Genomic DNA, 16,938 nt, shown 5'->3' with positions numbered 1-16,938 from the left:
TGCTCACCGAAGCAACAGAACACGATGGGCACCTCCACACGCTGGGGTGCTCTGAGCACTTGGCTTTAGGGACCTGGAGACAATGCCACATGGAAGGAACTCTGAAGCCTCTTTAGGGGTTATCGCAAAGCAAACTTTGCAAAAGAAGCATCCTCACTGACCAGTGGAGACAACAAGAGGATTTGACAATGGCCTTTGGAAATACACCCAAGTGGCAAGAACATACGCCAGGCCTCCTGTTACTCGTTTTTAAACAGTCGTTTCTAAAAAGTTTCCCTTCTGAAATTTCCCTTTAAAAGGTGTTAGCGCTACCCCAGCAAATATTCGTATCTTTAGTCTCTAAAGAGTCACACTGAACGGCCTCTCAATAACCATGATGACGGAGTCAGCAGAAAGGTTCTGAGAGAACCAAAGCATCCATCTAATGTCATTGCTGTTAAAATTCAGGAACTGGACAGGATGCTGCAGAGACATACGTATTTTGTTTGAGGTAAAAAGAATGCATATCTGAAATAACTTCACACAGAGAATCCCACCCAGGGCAACCCACTCCCAACATTCCAAAGGGGCCTTCTCCTGCAGGCCTGTCACAAGGAGGGATTTTCCCCATCTGAAGCTTAAAATCCGAAAGTCAGAAAGAGATCGCTTATCTACTCACGGTTCAGGATCTAAGGTATCATTTTTCTTCTTTTCAAACTGATCCTTTGAAATTGTCCTTGTTTAAAAAAAAAAAAAAATAAAAAAAGGAAGAAAGAAAACTGTTAATTAACGAAATGTATTTCTTGAGCATGAACTACAGGGTCTGTGGGATATTATTTTATAACTACTTTTTCAAATAAAAAGTAAATAACGGTCAGCTGAAATCTCAAGTATAAAACTTATTTCCACAGAAAGTACTATCATATGTTTTTCTCTATCTGCCTTGGATATTTCCTCCCAACTATCACCAGGACTTATTATATGATTTAATTAAGACTAGTCAAAATATGATGCCAAAATCGTGTCGAGACCCAAAACTACAAACTGTCAATTCAATCTGTACGGTGAATGACTCCTGGATCTGACTGATAATTGGCATGATCAACTCTTGTGATGGTAACTGAATTAGATGACACAAGATCAGCATCTACTTGGGGATATTTGACTTATTTTAAAGAACTGAGTATTTGGTTTCTATACGGTCCTCTTGTTATGATCAGTGTATATGCGAATTATTTCTGATTCACAGAGTTATATAAGCCAATTATTAATCACGAAATTGGACCAAAGAGTTAGAATTACAAGGGACGTAAAAAAAAACTGAATACAGAGAAGGTCTGTCCCGTCAGTTTGTACGTCTCACTAGTGGCCACGATTTGTTCTGTGTCTGGATAAAGTAAAGCTGACGTGCAGAGTCCGTGGCCACTGCTCGGGCGAGAAGCCTTCCCACCGGTGGTGGACAGTCACACTAGCAGGGCAGGAGTCATGACAGAGTCAGGAGAAAAGAGAGAACCACAAGATGCTGGCAGCCCTCGGCAGACCCGGTGGCCGGCAGGCTTTCGGTATCTCAAGCACGTGCACGAGTTGACCATCCAACTGGTGGGTTCGCCTCTTCTGGCCACGTTCTATGTGACCGCTCAGAGGTGAACTCCATCAGGGGATAAGCTTTGGGGAGGAAAAGGTGAACTCAGTGCAGGAATGAATGGACCAACTCAGGCCTGTGCACGCTGCAGCAAGTGCCACACCTCCACCCGCAAGGAGGCAGTTTACCCTCCGGGGCCTCACCGCCTTCCGTCACAGGCTCTGCAGCTTAGAGGACAGAGAGTTCAGCAGAAGATCGAAAGAATGCTAAAGACGGGGTATGTACACAAGATTCGTTTTTCGTCACTGCCAGTTCTGTCAAAAGGGAACTGGTTCCTTAGGTCTAAGTGAAAATTTACGATTTCCCCAAAGGGAGGAGGACCACCACCAGGAAAAAGCAGGAGTTTTAAAGGAAGAGACACGGGGAGGTCAACGGAGACCAGTCCGCTGCCGCGGAGGCTACGGGTGTCTCGTGAGGAGGGAAGAATGTGGAGGTGGCAGCCGTGTCTAGCTGAAGAGCTACATTCTGACGCAGGAACGTGGGCGTGGCGAATATGAAAAAACACACCACCCGGAAGTCAAAATGGCAGAGGTGCTTCCCTTTTAATCGCGGACAAGAGGGACAAAACAATTACGAGTCAACCCCGAGAAAAATGACAGCATAGTACTTACGTCTGGGGTTGTGAAGGGTCGTCACCCAGGGTAACATTCTCCCCCTGGATCTCTGTGAAACACTTCTCACAGAAATGATACCTGTCAGCAAGAAGGCCATACTTGGGTGAACTGGTCCATCATAACACACAGCCACCCAAGCAACGAAGCCACCAATCAGAGCAGGGCAGATCACCACGACGAAGGGGGGGCGTTGTTGGTTGATTGATGGGTCAGTGAGGACAATGGAAGGAACAGGGGCAGGTGGGGAAGGGCAGGATTAGAGAACAGGGGAGGGAACAAATAGCACAGACATGAAGGTAAGACGCAAACACCGAGACAACACAGAGCAGAAAGCCAAGGCAAAGCTTGATTAGCATTCGGTCTCACTGCACACATCACAGGCCATCATCACTAACAACGGCTGGGCTCGGGCCAGCTCCGAGATGCAAACGTTTTCAAGGAGTTGTTAATACTAGAATTGCAAGGAGCCTCAATTTAGGAGTTCGAATTTTGTTATTACTTCAGAGAAAATCAAATATGACTCCAGGGTTTGCGATGGAGAAGTTTTACTTCGAACAAAACAGTCTGACAAAGGCCTTAAAAAAGCAATTATTTTTCAAAACGGAAAATTTATGCTTGACAGCAATTCACAGATTTTATTTCCGGTATTAAGCCAGATCTTTTAAAGGTATGAAAATGTTGGGCACGCAGAACCGGTTTTAATTTTTTTCCTGTTATTTTTCTCAGGTTAATCACTTCATTAAATGAGTTACAATACGAATGAAACCAAATCCATATTCTGGACAAACATTTAACAGAAATGCAGTCGGGGTCAAAGACTTTCCAGCCATTTATCAGTACGAATGTACAGAGAAAAAAAACTGTGATATATTGTATAAACAATACAATATATGTAAATCCATGAACAATCAATCTCAAAGACTTTGAAAATTCAGTTCTGAAGCTTTGGTTTAAACTGTTTGGTACTGGGACCAATCATTCACCAATCTGAGATCCTCAGTGATTGACTGCTCTGACTTGGTGACAATCCAAGTTAAGCAAATTTGGAAAGTTGATCTTTATAGCACAATCTGCATTTGAGAAATTATCCATCACCCCAATGTCTTGTAAGATAATACAAGCCTGGGCTCAAGCTATCCAAGAAGAACAATTAAAATAAAAGCTCTTAAATGTTTGGAAAGGAGACGAATGAGAAATCAACAGAAGTGCAGGCTGATGCTGCATCAAACAAGATGAGCACACAAGAATACTGTAAAAATAAACAAGCCGAATGGAGGTGAATTCACAAGCGAAAAGGATGAGTAGAAGGTAGTGGCAGCAGCACAACAAAATGCGGTTTTAGTGCTCAAAACTACGTCTACAAGATGCCAAGAGGATTAGTGTTAAAGACACTGTGACGAGACTCGGAGCGCCACACCGCACGGACACGCGCAGGGGACGCGGCAGCTCGCAGGGTCACTCACGCACGCGCACGCGCACACACGCCTTCAAGGACGGAGGCGCAGGCCCCCACCCGGCCGTCTGTCTCCATTCCTGCTCACATCAGTCCCCAGCGAGTTCTAATTCTAGTCTTAATTACACACACTAAGCATTCTGTCTGCTGGACTTCACCGACTAAACACACAGAGTCAATTAAAAGCACAAAACTTCAGAGTGCAGCATCTCAAAATGGTCCGATCTTTCCGTCTGTCGATGAGGGCATGACAGACTCACTGTGGGGAGGAACTGGATTAATGAAAGTTTCTTCCCGGGACCAGTTTAGTTTACTTGTGATGATCCAATCAATGAATTCTGCCAAGAGTAAAAACTCTGACCAAGAACAAAAAGATAAATATTGCTGTTTAAAAATATCTACATCTATGTTTTTGTTTTGTCTTGTTTTGTTTTGTTTTCTGAATCAACTATAACAAGATGCTGGCTATTCACTATTTTGGAAATGTTCTCACAGAGCCTTAAATCATGTGGTAAACAGGATTTCCATGTGCAGGAGGGCGTGATCGTCACTGGCAATTAAAGTGCAGAAACCATAAACCAATTCAGGGGCAAACAGAACAATATGCAAAAAAGATATCCCCCTCAACACGAACTATTTCTCTTTTAAAAATAAAACTTGTAGGGGCGCCTGGGTGGCTCAGTCGGTTGAGCGTCTGACTTCAGCTCAGGTCATGATCTCACACTCCATGAGCTCGAGTCCCGTGTCAGGCTCTGTGCTGACAGCTCAGAGCCTGGAGGCTGCTTCAGATTCTGTGTCTCCCTCTCTCTCTGCCCCTCCCCTGCTCATGCTCTGTCTCTCTCTGTCTCAAAAATAAATAAAAACATTTAAAAAAATAAAAATAAAACTTGGAATTGAGTGTTCCAATTCATTTTATGATCAAGCATACAGCCACCGCCGGCTAGCGAAAAGGTGAACTCGTCTGGAAGTGAAATCGCCACAATAATTACACGTGAGGCAAAACGGCTTTGAGATCCTGGACAGACTCTTAGCCCTTATTCAAGCAGGACATCAAGCCCAGCAACATCCAGGAAACAAGAACCATCAGCCCATCACTCTCCGGTGGAGGAAACTAGCCCGGGGCAAAGCCCTGATGCCTTAATGGCAGACCCCAGTGACGCTGGAAGCCTACACCCTCCACGGGCAACTAACCCGGATCTCCAAAGCACCTCCGGGATGGAAACTGGGAGGCACAGAAACAGTGTGTGTCCCAAAGCAAGTGGAGACATTGGAGAATTGAACGTGCTGGGTTTGAGAAGGGTCCTGAGAGGCGGCAACAGTCTGGAGAAGGGGCACAGCCACCCACTGGTCAAGTCTGCTGAAACTGCCCTGGCAATCGCTGGGGGACACACTGGAATGCCAGACTGTCCCCCCTTTATTACCTAGTCCAAACTTTATTCCCCCTAAAAATACAGAATGGTTCAGAAAGTCACTTTTCAATCTTAAGAGCCTCGCTGACACTCTGCCTTGTGTGAAGAAAGCAACCAGATGAACATGGAACTGCAAAGGAGAAATACTTCACGTAATCCAACAACGATGTGCATGTGGGTTCCTAAAATTAGCACAATATGATTGCGTAGTTTACCTGTAAGGGTAATTTAACGTATGGAGTAAATTTTCAAATGCAGATTGTTTTAAGTACCATAATAGTATACAAAAATAACTGGGATATCTAAAGACAGTATCTGAAAAATTTATACACAAGTTTTCCCAACATGAGTTTCAAATATTCAAAGCATGGAAACAAGTGAAGACGGGTTTACGTGCTAGTTTATATTAGTTTCACTTGTTCAAATGGTCTGTAGGACATCCTATTGCTCGAGGTGCCCAGTTTAGGACAAGGAGTGCCAAAACAATTATTTGTGAGAACACCACGGTGTTCACAAGTAGTCAGAGATGCAAATAAAAACTTAAGCAGTTAAGATGTTCATCGTGGAGTGAGGCCACTGCTTTCTTAGCATTACAGCACGTTAGTCTCTGCAAGCACAGTGTCCTAGGAAGCAGGCCTTGCGAGATTCAGTGAAGGAACGGGATGCCTACGCTTTAGGCCAGAACTTTATTTCTGTCTCTACTCGTAAGAAAAACACTTTTGTTCGGTAAAGATGAAATTCTACACAAAAATAAACCTGGACATTTCAGATCTTCCCAAACAACCCCATGGCTGTGCTCCCCGAGTAACCTCCTGCCAGAGAGAAGTGTGCCTTGATCCTATCAATTCTACTGAAATTAATTGCTCTCAAATGAGCAAATCAGTAAAGGCAGGGTCCCAAAGGACACAGGAACAGCGAAACAACAATGAAAAGGCCCCCAAATTTTAGAAATGGAAGCAAGCAACCTGCTGTCTGTTCTTCCTTCTAGACCCAAACCACGTTGGGCACTCAGCAGCGGGGGCATTTTTCTGGAAACAGGTAACTGAAATCTGTTCTCTTAAAATTTCCCAACTTTATTTTGCTTGGCACGTAAGTTTCCAAAGTGAATTCCTATTCACTGTTTCACAGAGACTGACAACCGAGGTTGTTAGGGACGGTGTTAATTGTGCTCGTATTATGAACAAGAAGGTAAAACTTCATACGTTATGGGGCACGCTAAAGGTCAGGGGGCTAGAACTGTAGCTGAAAGGGCCAGAACTCCCACAAGAGCACTTGTCAGTACAGGAGAGATTCCATCAAGAAGGAACTATGGTATTATTTCAAACTGTCTCTCACCGATAGAAAGGGAAGCTAGGACAGAAACTAAATTCCTGATGTTAACGTATTTTTAACGTTAAGGATGGGGTACAGGCCACACTCCAGCACCTCACTCTAACTGAACGGTGCCCGAACAAGCAGGCTGGGCAAGGCTTAGCAATCTTTCTTTTGAGACATGTTTATGTCAATAGTTTTTGCTTTTGTTTTAAAGTAGAATTTTGAAGGGATTTACTAATTATAAATATGATTAGATATTTTTAAAATTGGAAGTATTTTAAAATCATCAGAACACAGATAATTTCCAAACTAAATATTATTGAGGCCTGCGCGTGTACCTCTGAACAAACAACAAAAAGCCCTCTACTTCGAAATATAGGAACATATGCAATCACTAGAAGCAGACAAGAGCAAATCATCAGAACATCACACCCTAATACTGACATTTAATACATGAGCCTACAGACGAGGAACAGGCACAGAGCTGAACCTTGGCCACAGAAATTTGGTCGCCTATTCCTCAAATGGAGGCAAGGTAACTGAATGTGACCAAGATTTACAACCTGTGCCCCCAGGGAGGATGCCCTCGTGCTACGGCAACATGTGGCTGCCTGAAACAGGAGACACAGACAAGTTCAATTTTCAAAATGGCCCCAAAACTATGGAGGTTGTATTTGTGTGTGGCAAATTAACAACAAAAAAAAATACCATTTTCATTCTCTTTTACGTAAGACAGAAAACCCATTTAGCCATCCCCACATTTTAAGAGAATGGCAAATATTTCTCCAGGATAACTACCACTCACAAAACCCTGAAATGGCCATCCTATGACGGGGAGAACTCAACAAGAATGCAAGATCTCATTCGGTGTTGTGTTATTAATTTAAAAAAAAGTTTAAGTCTAAAGCTTTTATTCATTTTTATTTACTTTTCCTTTGATTATTTTTTTAATGAAATATCATCAATGTAAGTCTTTCCATCAGACTGTCCGGCCCAAATTATGTAGGCAAATATTTACACGTGAAATAATAAAATACAACGTTTCCACTTAAGATCTTCAAAAAGGTATGTCAACCGGTATTAGAGTTACTCTGGACTCCAGACTCTTCGGTGGTTACAGTTTGGAAAGACCACAGCTTAAGAACTAACCTTCCTGACTCAAGTAGTGCAGCAAGCAGGGGCTTATTTGCTACCGTGGAAGAGCATGCTTTCAAATTAAGAGATCATGGGCCTGAGTGACTAAGCAGCACGGAGAGTGGCCCATTTCATTGGAACTCCAGAAAAGAAATAACCCAGGCTATACTCAGACGGACCTGCTCGCCCTGAGACCTTCGTCCTGTGCCTATAAGCCAGGACGCTGGCTCGGTGCTCACCTGTTCTGATAGCTGTAGTAGGCAGCGTCGCGAGGAATTGTACACAGCTGCTTCCCGTAGCAGCACAAAGTCTGTGGGGAAAACTCATACTGCAAAAACAAAGGAGAAAATACTAAAAACGTATCCCAGTGACTGTCCTACAATGCTCCAGTTCACTAAGAAGAGCTGTCAGATTCAGCTAGTAAGATATTCCTATTGGTACATGGTACAGTTTTCTAACAATTTGCATAGCTGTTTAATAAAGACATTTTTGGATTCCATGTGACAGAATCAACGTCAAAAGACATTTGTTACACACTGATAAAGGTACAGAGGAGCAGCCAGAAAGGCATAACCCAAGGTCCTCCCCAATAAGCAACTCTAGCTTTGATCACCCATTACACGGCTTCAGGCAATCGATTGGTTTTACAAATGCCCAGACTCCATCCGGGTCCTTCCCAGAACACAGCTGGGATACAATGTGGAGTCTATCATGTTATCATAATACCTGCTCTGGCTAATTTAACCAGCAAAGTTCACTTTCCAAAAAAAGTCTAAACTGTACCTTGCGCCCACAACAATATCCAAGGGACTGCATGACGGGGTCAATTTCCTGCTCAAAGACCTCAGCAAGTTTGCTGCAGAACTTATAGACCCGGGACGTCTTCCGGTTATAGAGCCAGGCGTTGTTGAACATGAGCCAGACGTCATCCACATACTGCCAGGGTTCTTGGTACTGCCCCGTGTCCAGCTTCCGCTTGATGGTGGAAAGGTCCATAGGGTTCTTCACAATGTCAAAATAATCCTTAAAGACAAAAAAGTCTCAGTCTAGTGGATCCCCCCAATACTAAATGCCAGCCTTGCATAGCAGCTTTATCTTAAACAAAACAGAAACAGGAAGTACCAGAACAACTTCCATTTCTAATAGCAACAAATGGGAAATGAGAAGAAAATAACCTCTGACCTTCCTCTGGTTGAATTATCTAAAACTGTAATTAGTTTTGTCAGGTGTGACCGAATTATTTCAAAGGCAAAGAGAAAAATAATATTAACAAATTATTTAATAAAAGAATGGGTAAAAGATGTTAATAGAAACCTCCTTGGTTTTTACAATTTATTTTTAAAAAAGGTTTATTTATTTTTGAGACAGTATGGGCGGGGGAGGGGCAGAGAGAGAACAGGGCAGAGGATCCACAGCAGGAGCAGGCTCCACCGCTGTCAGCAGAGAGCCGGATGCAGGGTTCGAACTCACAAACCGTGAGCTGGTGACTTGAGCTGAAGTGAGTTGCTCAACCGACTGAGCCACACCCTGATGCCCCGAAAAATTTTGAAGTAAGGATTTTAAACCACGGAATTAAAATGGTAAGCACATTTATCAGACAATATGTTTTTCTAGAGATTTACTCTTGGTCCTGGCAAGCAAGATGAAATTCCAAGACAAAAAACACAAAAACAGAAACAAAAATAGTAACACTGCTTAAAAGAAATCTGTTGGGTCACTATGGCCTTTGCGAGACGACCCAGAGATACCAAAATGAGAGGCCCAGGTGTTTTCCAACTGATGATGACCAGTTCTTTAAAACCAGCCTTTGAGACGAAGGCTCACACACAGCCCCAAATCTAAGTGACGCTCCCGGGACCGTGTGTTTGCAGGCGGTGTGCCCCGGTGCGCTCCCCCACCTCGGACCCTGGGGCAGACAGAATAGGTGGGGAAACACACACCCCACCCAGTGAGTTAAAGGTGTATAAGAAAGGTGTGCTACTGATTCGACAGAGAAGTTTTTTTATAGGTGAAAAGTCTTCCAAACAAGGGTGTGCCACCCAATTTTGAGGTGAAACATGGACACGCGGGAACTACGCTGGCACGGTTACACTGTCACTACGTGAACTTACCGGGATCCCTAGCAGCTGGGGGTCCACAGGCTGCCGGAAAGGCAAGGACTCCGGGTCCTGGCGGTACAGCGCTTCCAGGGTTGGCATCAGAGCCTGGCGTAACTCTTCCGGCTTAAAGACTGCGGGTAGAAAAACCAGGGGATGACACCATTCACGAGGCACGCAGACGCCTCACCCGCCACATTCCGAATCGAAGCCCGGTCTGCCTCTCTAAGGGTCCAGCCATCTCCATCCCCACGGCCACCCGTGCCACGAGGCCTGCAAGGGCCCCCGTTCCCAGCAGGGGCCGTGGACACTCTAAAGCTACGGTGTGGGGCTTCTGCAAATACAGTAACGGGGTTTTAAAAGTGCACCTACGTCATGAGACCAAATACCACACTGACAAGTTCGCCTCTTCAGTAAAAGGGTTTCCAACATTAAGACTGTGTTGAACCGAAAATGAAGCTAACTCCCAAATCTGCTTGAGCCAATGGGTGGTAATAAAGCCATTTTATTGGAAGGGCCTTTCTTCCTCTGGTGACACTCTTTCTGTCCTTGGCTGAGGTAATCTCAGGCACCTGAGAAAAACGGTTTTGTATTCCAACCTAACAAACGTACACACTAAGAGAGCTACCAAATCAGATGTTTTCCCCCAAAGTTCTGTGCTGTTCTCTCCACCCCTCAGCCACTCCACTTCCTACTACGCTTTCCGTTGTCACCAATCAAGGATGAACACCAGCTGCCAAATACATTCAAGACGGTAGGTTCGCACAAAACCCAATGAGTATTCATGGCCAGGAAAATGTGCGTGACAACCCACGAAGGCAAGAGGCGGCTCAGGTGGCAGTGCTCAGGTCGTGCCGCGCCCCGCCCCGCCCCGCAGTGGGGACCACTGCCGGCCCAGCGCCACTCCCCTCTGCGCGCAGAGGCCGGGCCTGCGGAGCGGATGTGCCCGATGGGAGCCTCGAGAGAACACACATCCTGCCTTCGGCTAACCCCTTCTCTTCTATTCTGTTCTTCACAGAAATGGAGTAGCGTTTGGTTTTCTTTGAGTAATTCTTTATAAGAAAACAATTATTTAGTTAATCAACAGCTTTTGCATTCTTCTTAGGCCAGGGGTCAGCAAACTCTGACCCACCGGCCCACTCCAGCCAGCTGCCTGCCTACGTACAGCTGGGGAGCTAAGATTGGTTTTTATTCTTTTTAATGGTTAGGAACAAAAGAAAAGAGTAGTATTTCATGATACATGAAATCAAAGGTTAGTCTCCAGAAGTAAAGGTTTATTAGAATGCAGTTCTGCTCTGTCTGTGGCGGCTTTCAGGCCACGAAAGAGTGGCCGCAACAGAGACCGAACGGACAGACGCAAAGCCCACAGGGACTATCTGGCTCTTCCTGGGGAGCGCGCTGCCCCCTGCTGGAGGCTGCATCCCCTCCTGGTGGCAAGCTCACACGTGGGTCACTTGGGTCCATCGCTTATTTACTCGCTCACTACACATTTGTTTAAGACACCTATGCCGAGGGAAAAGCATTTTCAAACTCCTGTCTTCAGCCGCTAGCACTTCCTCAGTCACATTTCAAGTGCTCAGGAGCTACGTGTGGCTGGTGACAAGCACAAAGAGCACAGATAAGTAACGTTCCTGTCATCACAGAAAGTTCTAGCACTGCTCTAGGCCCTTTCCAAGGGTCTCCGAAATCGTTTACTTCTGTAACATACAATGATTTTCACAGTAACACTAGGCTGTCATCTTCCTGCCGCACCATGTGTGGACATTTGCACAAACAAGCAAAAGGAACCACGAGTAACATCACTCGTGCCGCAGCACCACGCAGGCAGCGGCACCAAACCCGACTCCGTCGTCACCGTGCTCTCTGCTGCTGTGCACACAGAGGAAAACGCGGCAGCCGCACTCAACACCATCCTCGGTCGAGGAGTAAACGTTATTACTGTCAAGGATCTCAACCCTTGGCTACACGTCTTGATCTCGCAGCACCGAACAGGAAGCGGGCGTCAAGCACTTCCCGGTGTGCGGCCAATGCCCCGGGAGGAGGCGCTCGTGCGTGCGAGGCCGACAGCGGAAGCGGCTGCTTTTCTCAGCTCCAAACAGTACGAGTGGGAAAAAGACCGCTAGACAAGCTCCGGGTATTCAGATCTGGGCATGTGGCGGATACTCTCCCAAAAAGGAACAAAATGGGCCAGTTACACCAAGGACAATACACAGTATTTGTTGCCAATGATAAAATTTGGACTTAGGTCCAAATCAGAATTTGGAGAAACTTCTACCTGCCATGTGAGCTTGATTTGACAGCCTCTCAAAACTCCCAAGACTTCTTTTGAAGAGATTCATAGTGATGTTAATAAATGTGATTTTAAACAAATAGTGTACAGTGAAGGGGCGCCTGAGTGGCTCAGTCAATTAAGCGTCTGACTTCGGCTCAGGTCGTGATCGCACAGTTTGTGGGTTCGAGCCCCAGGGTGGGATCTGGGCTGAGAGCTCAGAACCTGAAGCCTGCTTCAGATTCTGTGTCTCCCTCTCTCTGCCCCTCCCCCGCTGGCGCTCTATTTCCCTCTCTCTCAAAAATAAAATAAACACAATATATCGTACAGTGAAGTATGCTGACATTTGGAAAATCGGCGTAACTCAGCAAGCCGAATTCCAAGATGACCAAAGGATCGTGTTATTAAAAAATGAAACAACCCCACCCACCCCGCCACGGGTAAAGGATTCATTCACAGCACAAGGCAAACAGATGGACTGTAATGTCACCGGGCATGACACCTCCAGTGCTGCTGTGGACCCAGACTGCACACTGCAACTGAGCTCTGTGAAACTTCCCCTCACTGAGTTTTGGTGTAGTATCAAACAAGAATGCTCCCAATGAACTGAAACAAACGAGGCAGCACAAGAGAGCTGGTAGCAGCAGACAGGAGAGTCCAGCCAGACTGAGTCACAATGTTGTAAAGAAAACACTGTCACGACTCTAAGTATGTTTGCTCTGGGAAGCTTATTTTTCATAAAAATATGTTATTCATGGACACCATGGAACAGGCGTGTTAGAGAAATAAGTATTTTTAAATTTCCGACAGAATAAACAGCGACATAATCCACACAAACAAAACCTCTGGGGTCCTCAATTTTTAGGAGTATAAACGGGCCTGAGACCTGAAAGCTTCTGGTAGCCCATTATCTCCAGGGTCCCTCTCACTGGCAAAATTATAGAATGTCAGCCTCCGATACATCTCTGTCGTCTTTCCCAAATGTGTCACATGCAGTCCTTATCTTTCTGAGAGACATCCCATCTCCAAGAGTCACCTAACAATGTTCCAACACCCCGTTAACCTCCTTACTTGGGACCTCCGATGGGCAGAGAGCATCCTCACTCACGCGCCCCTCCCGCTGCACCAGGCCACTGGGGCCCACTGCGCCGCACACTGACTCTTGGCACCCCGCTTCCCATCCATATCAGCACACACATGTGCTGCCTCGGTGAGAATTTCCCTGGCATGGCTTTCGGGCGTCCTCCTGCTCGAATCTACCAGTGGCTGTACACGTCTCGCCAGGCAAAAGCCCGAGCTCCTCGGCGGGTGCAAGGACTCGGACGCACCCACCCCTCTGGCCTGTCCCTCAGAGCCGTGGCCCGTTTCTCATTCCTCCCATAAACCCCGTGGGCCCTTAAGCCAGAGTCCAGCTCGCTGTCGTCATTTCTGAAGAGGTAAGACTGGGGGAAGGGCAGGTAGGTAAGATACAAGGGGAGGGGCGGTTACTTTTCTGCTTTAGCTTCTAGCCCACGAGTGTGGAATCACAACACGGTGGAAAAGCAGCACAGTTCAAAAGTTCAGGAAACACAACCTACTTTTTTTGCGTGGCTGTGAAGGAGATGTTGACTGAGAGGCGGCCCCATTAGCGCTGCTCTCTTCTTCCTCTTTAGTTTCTACTTTGACTTCCGGTTTCTTCTCGTCCACTTCCATCGGTTCCGATTTCTGTTCTGTTGTGTCTGTTTCTTCTTTAACTTGAGAAGATCCTTGCAGATCCTCCTCCATCATCTTAAAAGAAACAAAATTACAGATAATGATGTTCGAATATCAAAAACCTTTATTCTAACTCCGCCTCATCGGAAAGCTCTTAACAGTCTATCCGGGCCTGTCAAAACCTTCCCCTGCTCAGCGCTGCATTTACCATGCGCTTCTCTCCTCAGGGGGGAGTGGAGCACCTGGGGCCGGGTGAGTTGCCTTAATACAGCACCATTGCAATTAGAGTGCTAATGTAACAATTTTACATGCCAGAGTGCGTAAAAGACGTGGCCCCCACGCACCCATGACCTGCTCAGTGCTTGTGCAGAGAGGAACTCCTACTTTGGAACAAGACTCTCTCCTTGAAAACTGGGGCCAAGTTTCAAACGCCACATCGCTCTGAAGGCCAGGGAGGTGAGAGAGACGGTGCAGCGGGAGGCGTGCAGGCCGGCAGAGGAGCAGAGACTCTGGCAAACTGGGGCGCCCGATCCCCATCTAAAGGCTGCGGCCGGGGCTCCCACCCAGACTGCCGCCACGGGAGTGCGAGCACAGTGCTGGGGGAGCTTGTCGTTTTCAAAGAAAAGCCAGAAATCCAGTATTATTTGTAATTCCTTGTTCCTAAAAACATTGCGTGGGCCAAACAAAACCTGTCCGTGGGGCTGGATCTAGTTTTCAACTTTTGGCACAGGCGAATTCGTGCGTGAGCACGCCCTTGTGCCTTCGGGACTCTGCAGAGCCGTGGTGACATGTCACTGGATGATCCCGTCATTTAAGATATAAACTGGAACTCTTCATTTCTGGCAAAATAAAATGAAGTCTATACCTAGTACCTAAAAATAACCAATCTGTTTTTAATCTGTACCTTCTCTGAACCCGTAATCAAGCAGGATATTAAAACAAAAAGCAGGGTTGTCCACGGAGGGCCTGTAGCATCTCCCCTTGGGACACTTTAGGGACACTTGTGCTGCACATTTGCTCACGCCCGGGAACGGCACCTACCGCAGACCCCGGCTCCCCCTTGGATTCACTGGCATCAGGCTCAGTGTCCTCAGTCTTGACCTCTGCTTTCATCTCCAGCATCGGTGCCTCGGGTCCTGGCTGCTGGGAGTTGGTTTCGGCGCTGGCCACCGAGGAAGGAGTGGGGACCCGGTTATCGATGCTGGCTGCTGCCTGGGAAAGCTGTGGAGAGACAAAGATCATCATCTTTGTTAACACCACAGCACAAACGACGTGAAACTCTGCGGCTGAACCAATACACACTTTTATGTTACCATTTCTCAACACTAACCTAAGAGACACAAAGAACTAAAGGACAGAGAAGTTAAAATAGGAATCCCAGAGGAAGTCAGCATTGAGCAGAAACACAAAGAACTTCCCACCAAGAATGCAGAGATGGGACAGCAGGGCTTTCTACATTTTGATATAAAACTAGTTTCCGGGAGTTTTCTACGAACTAAGTCACAGAACCTCCCATTTTAAAATTAACTGGGGCGCCTGGGTGGCTCAGTCAGTTGGGCGGCCGACTTCGGCTTAGGTCATGATCTCGCAGTCTGTGAGCTCGAGCCCCAAGTCCAGCTCTGTGCTGACAGCTTGGAGCCCGGAGCCTGCTTCGGATTCTGTGTCTCCCTCTCTCTCTGCCCCTTCCCCATTCGCAATCTGTCTCTCTGTCTCTCAACAATGAATAAATATTAAAAAAAAAATTCTTTAAAGTGAACTCCTTCCAATAAAGCCACTGGCGTTTATCGTAAAAGGCTGGAACTCAGATAAACACGTATACGAGTAGGAGTGCATGCCCGTATGGAACAAGAACATATAATTATCCTGTTAATTGCAGGAACAGAGGTGGTGGAGGTAGTGGAGGAATAAGCAAACATTAAGGGAAGGAACCACCACCAGAATTCTCAATTTTCAAAGTCTCACCTAATGGAGTTTTAATTTAATTAAATAAAAGAGAACATAAAATAACACAGGGATCTCATTTACAGATAAGCAACATAAAATAAGGCTAAATAAAAAGCACATTCCCTATGGAGAAATACAAACAGTAATGTTATACGGGGGTTGTTGTTGAGATTTTGACAGGTTTATAAATAAAACATCCTTAGTCCCCAAGAATGAAGTTCACGTATTTCAGGGGGAAGGGTGGTTTCTAAGTTAGGCTGATAAGACGACAGACAGGAAGATGTCAGCGGTCACCAGGGCAGGGGTGCAGAGGGTGGTGAGTGGGCCGCACCGGCTGCTGGCTGCCAGCAGGTCCGCGGAGCACGGGGCAGACCTGAGCCACAGGAAGTGCTAACCTGAGTCTGCCATTTTGTCATGGAAAGAAAAGGCTCCTGGTCTGAAAACAAGGCTAACGGGTGAAGGCAAAGCACACACAATTAGGTACGTGTCTTGTTCACCAAACACAGGAGTTTAAGAGAAAAACTGCTAAAACTCAGAGGATGTCAACCTGGGATGGATAATGGGGAACACACGGCTTCTAAGTATAGACAGTTTAAAAAATCTACAGAGGACCCATGTGGGATTTCTTTATAAGTGCCCATTTCTGAAAACTCATTTAATTAGGGAAGATAATCTTAAATCACATCCAGCCAAACACAAACACGGCCTATGGAGCCAATGTCGGAAATCAAACACAGCTCGTTATGGTTGGATTAGGGCACAGATACTTTCTGGGGCTGCACCGAAACGCTGTAGCAACTTCACGACAGCGTTTTTTATGGAGAAGTTCTCCATTATGAGTCTCCACCCAAAGACAGACCGCAAGGCTCACCGGTGTGCCGGGAGGCTGGGCATGCACAGGCGTCGGCTGCTGTTGTGATGACTGAGGGGTGGCCACAGACGGGGGCTGGACTGGGGTCTGAGGCTGTGGGGTCACCTGGGCCTGGGCTGCTGCCTGGACCGTCGGGGTGCTCTGGGTCTGGCTGGCACTGGGCACCGAGCCGGGAGTCGGGGTAGGGGTCTGCCCGGAAGACGACACGGGAGTCGATGGCTGGGTGGGAGCTGCTGGCTGGGGAGGAGTCATCCCAGGTGCCGACGGGTGCTGGAGAGACGGCATGCCCGCGGCCGTGGAAGCAGGGGGTGGCGTCTGGTGCAACGGTGACTGTGTCACTGGTGGACAAGGCAGCTGGCTGGCCTGAGGCCCAAGCATGTTCAGAGGGTTAGGAAGAGCAGCACCAGGCACCTGTCCCTAACGGAGGGAACAGAGTATGTTAAAATAATTTTCCCCATGTCAGAATGTGGCAATAGACTTGAAGAATTAAATGCATGAAAATCTAACCACGGTCTCCTGGT

General features: G+C 46.6%; 1 protein-coding gene across 4 annotated transcripts in view; it reads right to left on the bottom strand.

Moving 5' to 3' along the window:
• LOC102968704 (CREB binding protein) overlaps positions 1–16,938 on the bottom strand; it is a 125,353-nt gene that overhangs the window by 17,969 nt on the left and 90,446 nt on the right. For all 4 annotated transcript variants that reach the window (XM_042971433.1, XM_042971431.1, XM_042971432.1 and 1 more), the window contains 8 exons: positions 16,418–16,834; positions 14,644–14,823; positions 13,488–13,677; positions 9,657–9,775; positions 8,329–8,568; positions 7,785–7,873; positions 2,233–2,313; positions 659–715 (listed from right to left, as the gene is read on the bottom strand). In XM_042971433.1, coding sequence (XP_042827367.1) covers positions 659–715; positions 2,233–2,313; positions 7,785–7,873; positions 8,329–8,568; positions 9,657–9,775; positions 13,488–13,677; positions 14,644–14,823; positions 16,418–16,834 — 1,373 coding nt within the window. The remainder of the gene's footprint in view (positions 1–658; positions 716–2,232; positions 2,314–7,784; positions 7,874–8,328; positions 8,569–9,656; positions 9,776–13,487; positions 13,678–14,643; positions 14,824–16,417; positions 16,835–16,938) is intronic.

This window comes from Panthera tigris, chromosome E3, assembly GCF_018350195.1.
Source record: "Panthera tigris isolate Pti1 chromosome E3, P.tigris_Pti1_mat1.1, whole genome shotgun sequence".
Lineage (NCBI taxonomy): Eukaryota > Metazoa > Chordata > Mammalia > Carnivora > Felidae > Panthera > Panthera tigris.
The sequence above is the reverse complement of the archived record's forward strand: the minus strand, read 5'-3'. Positions and strand labels throughout refer to the sequence as shown.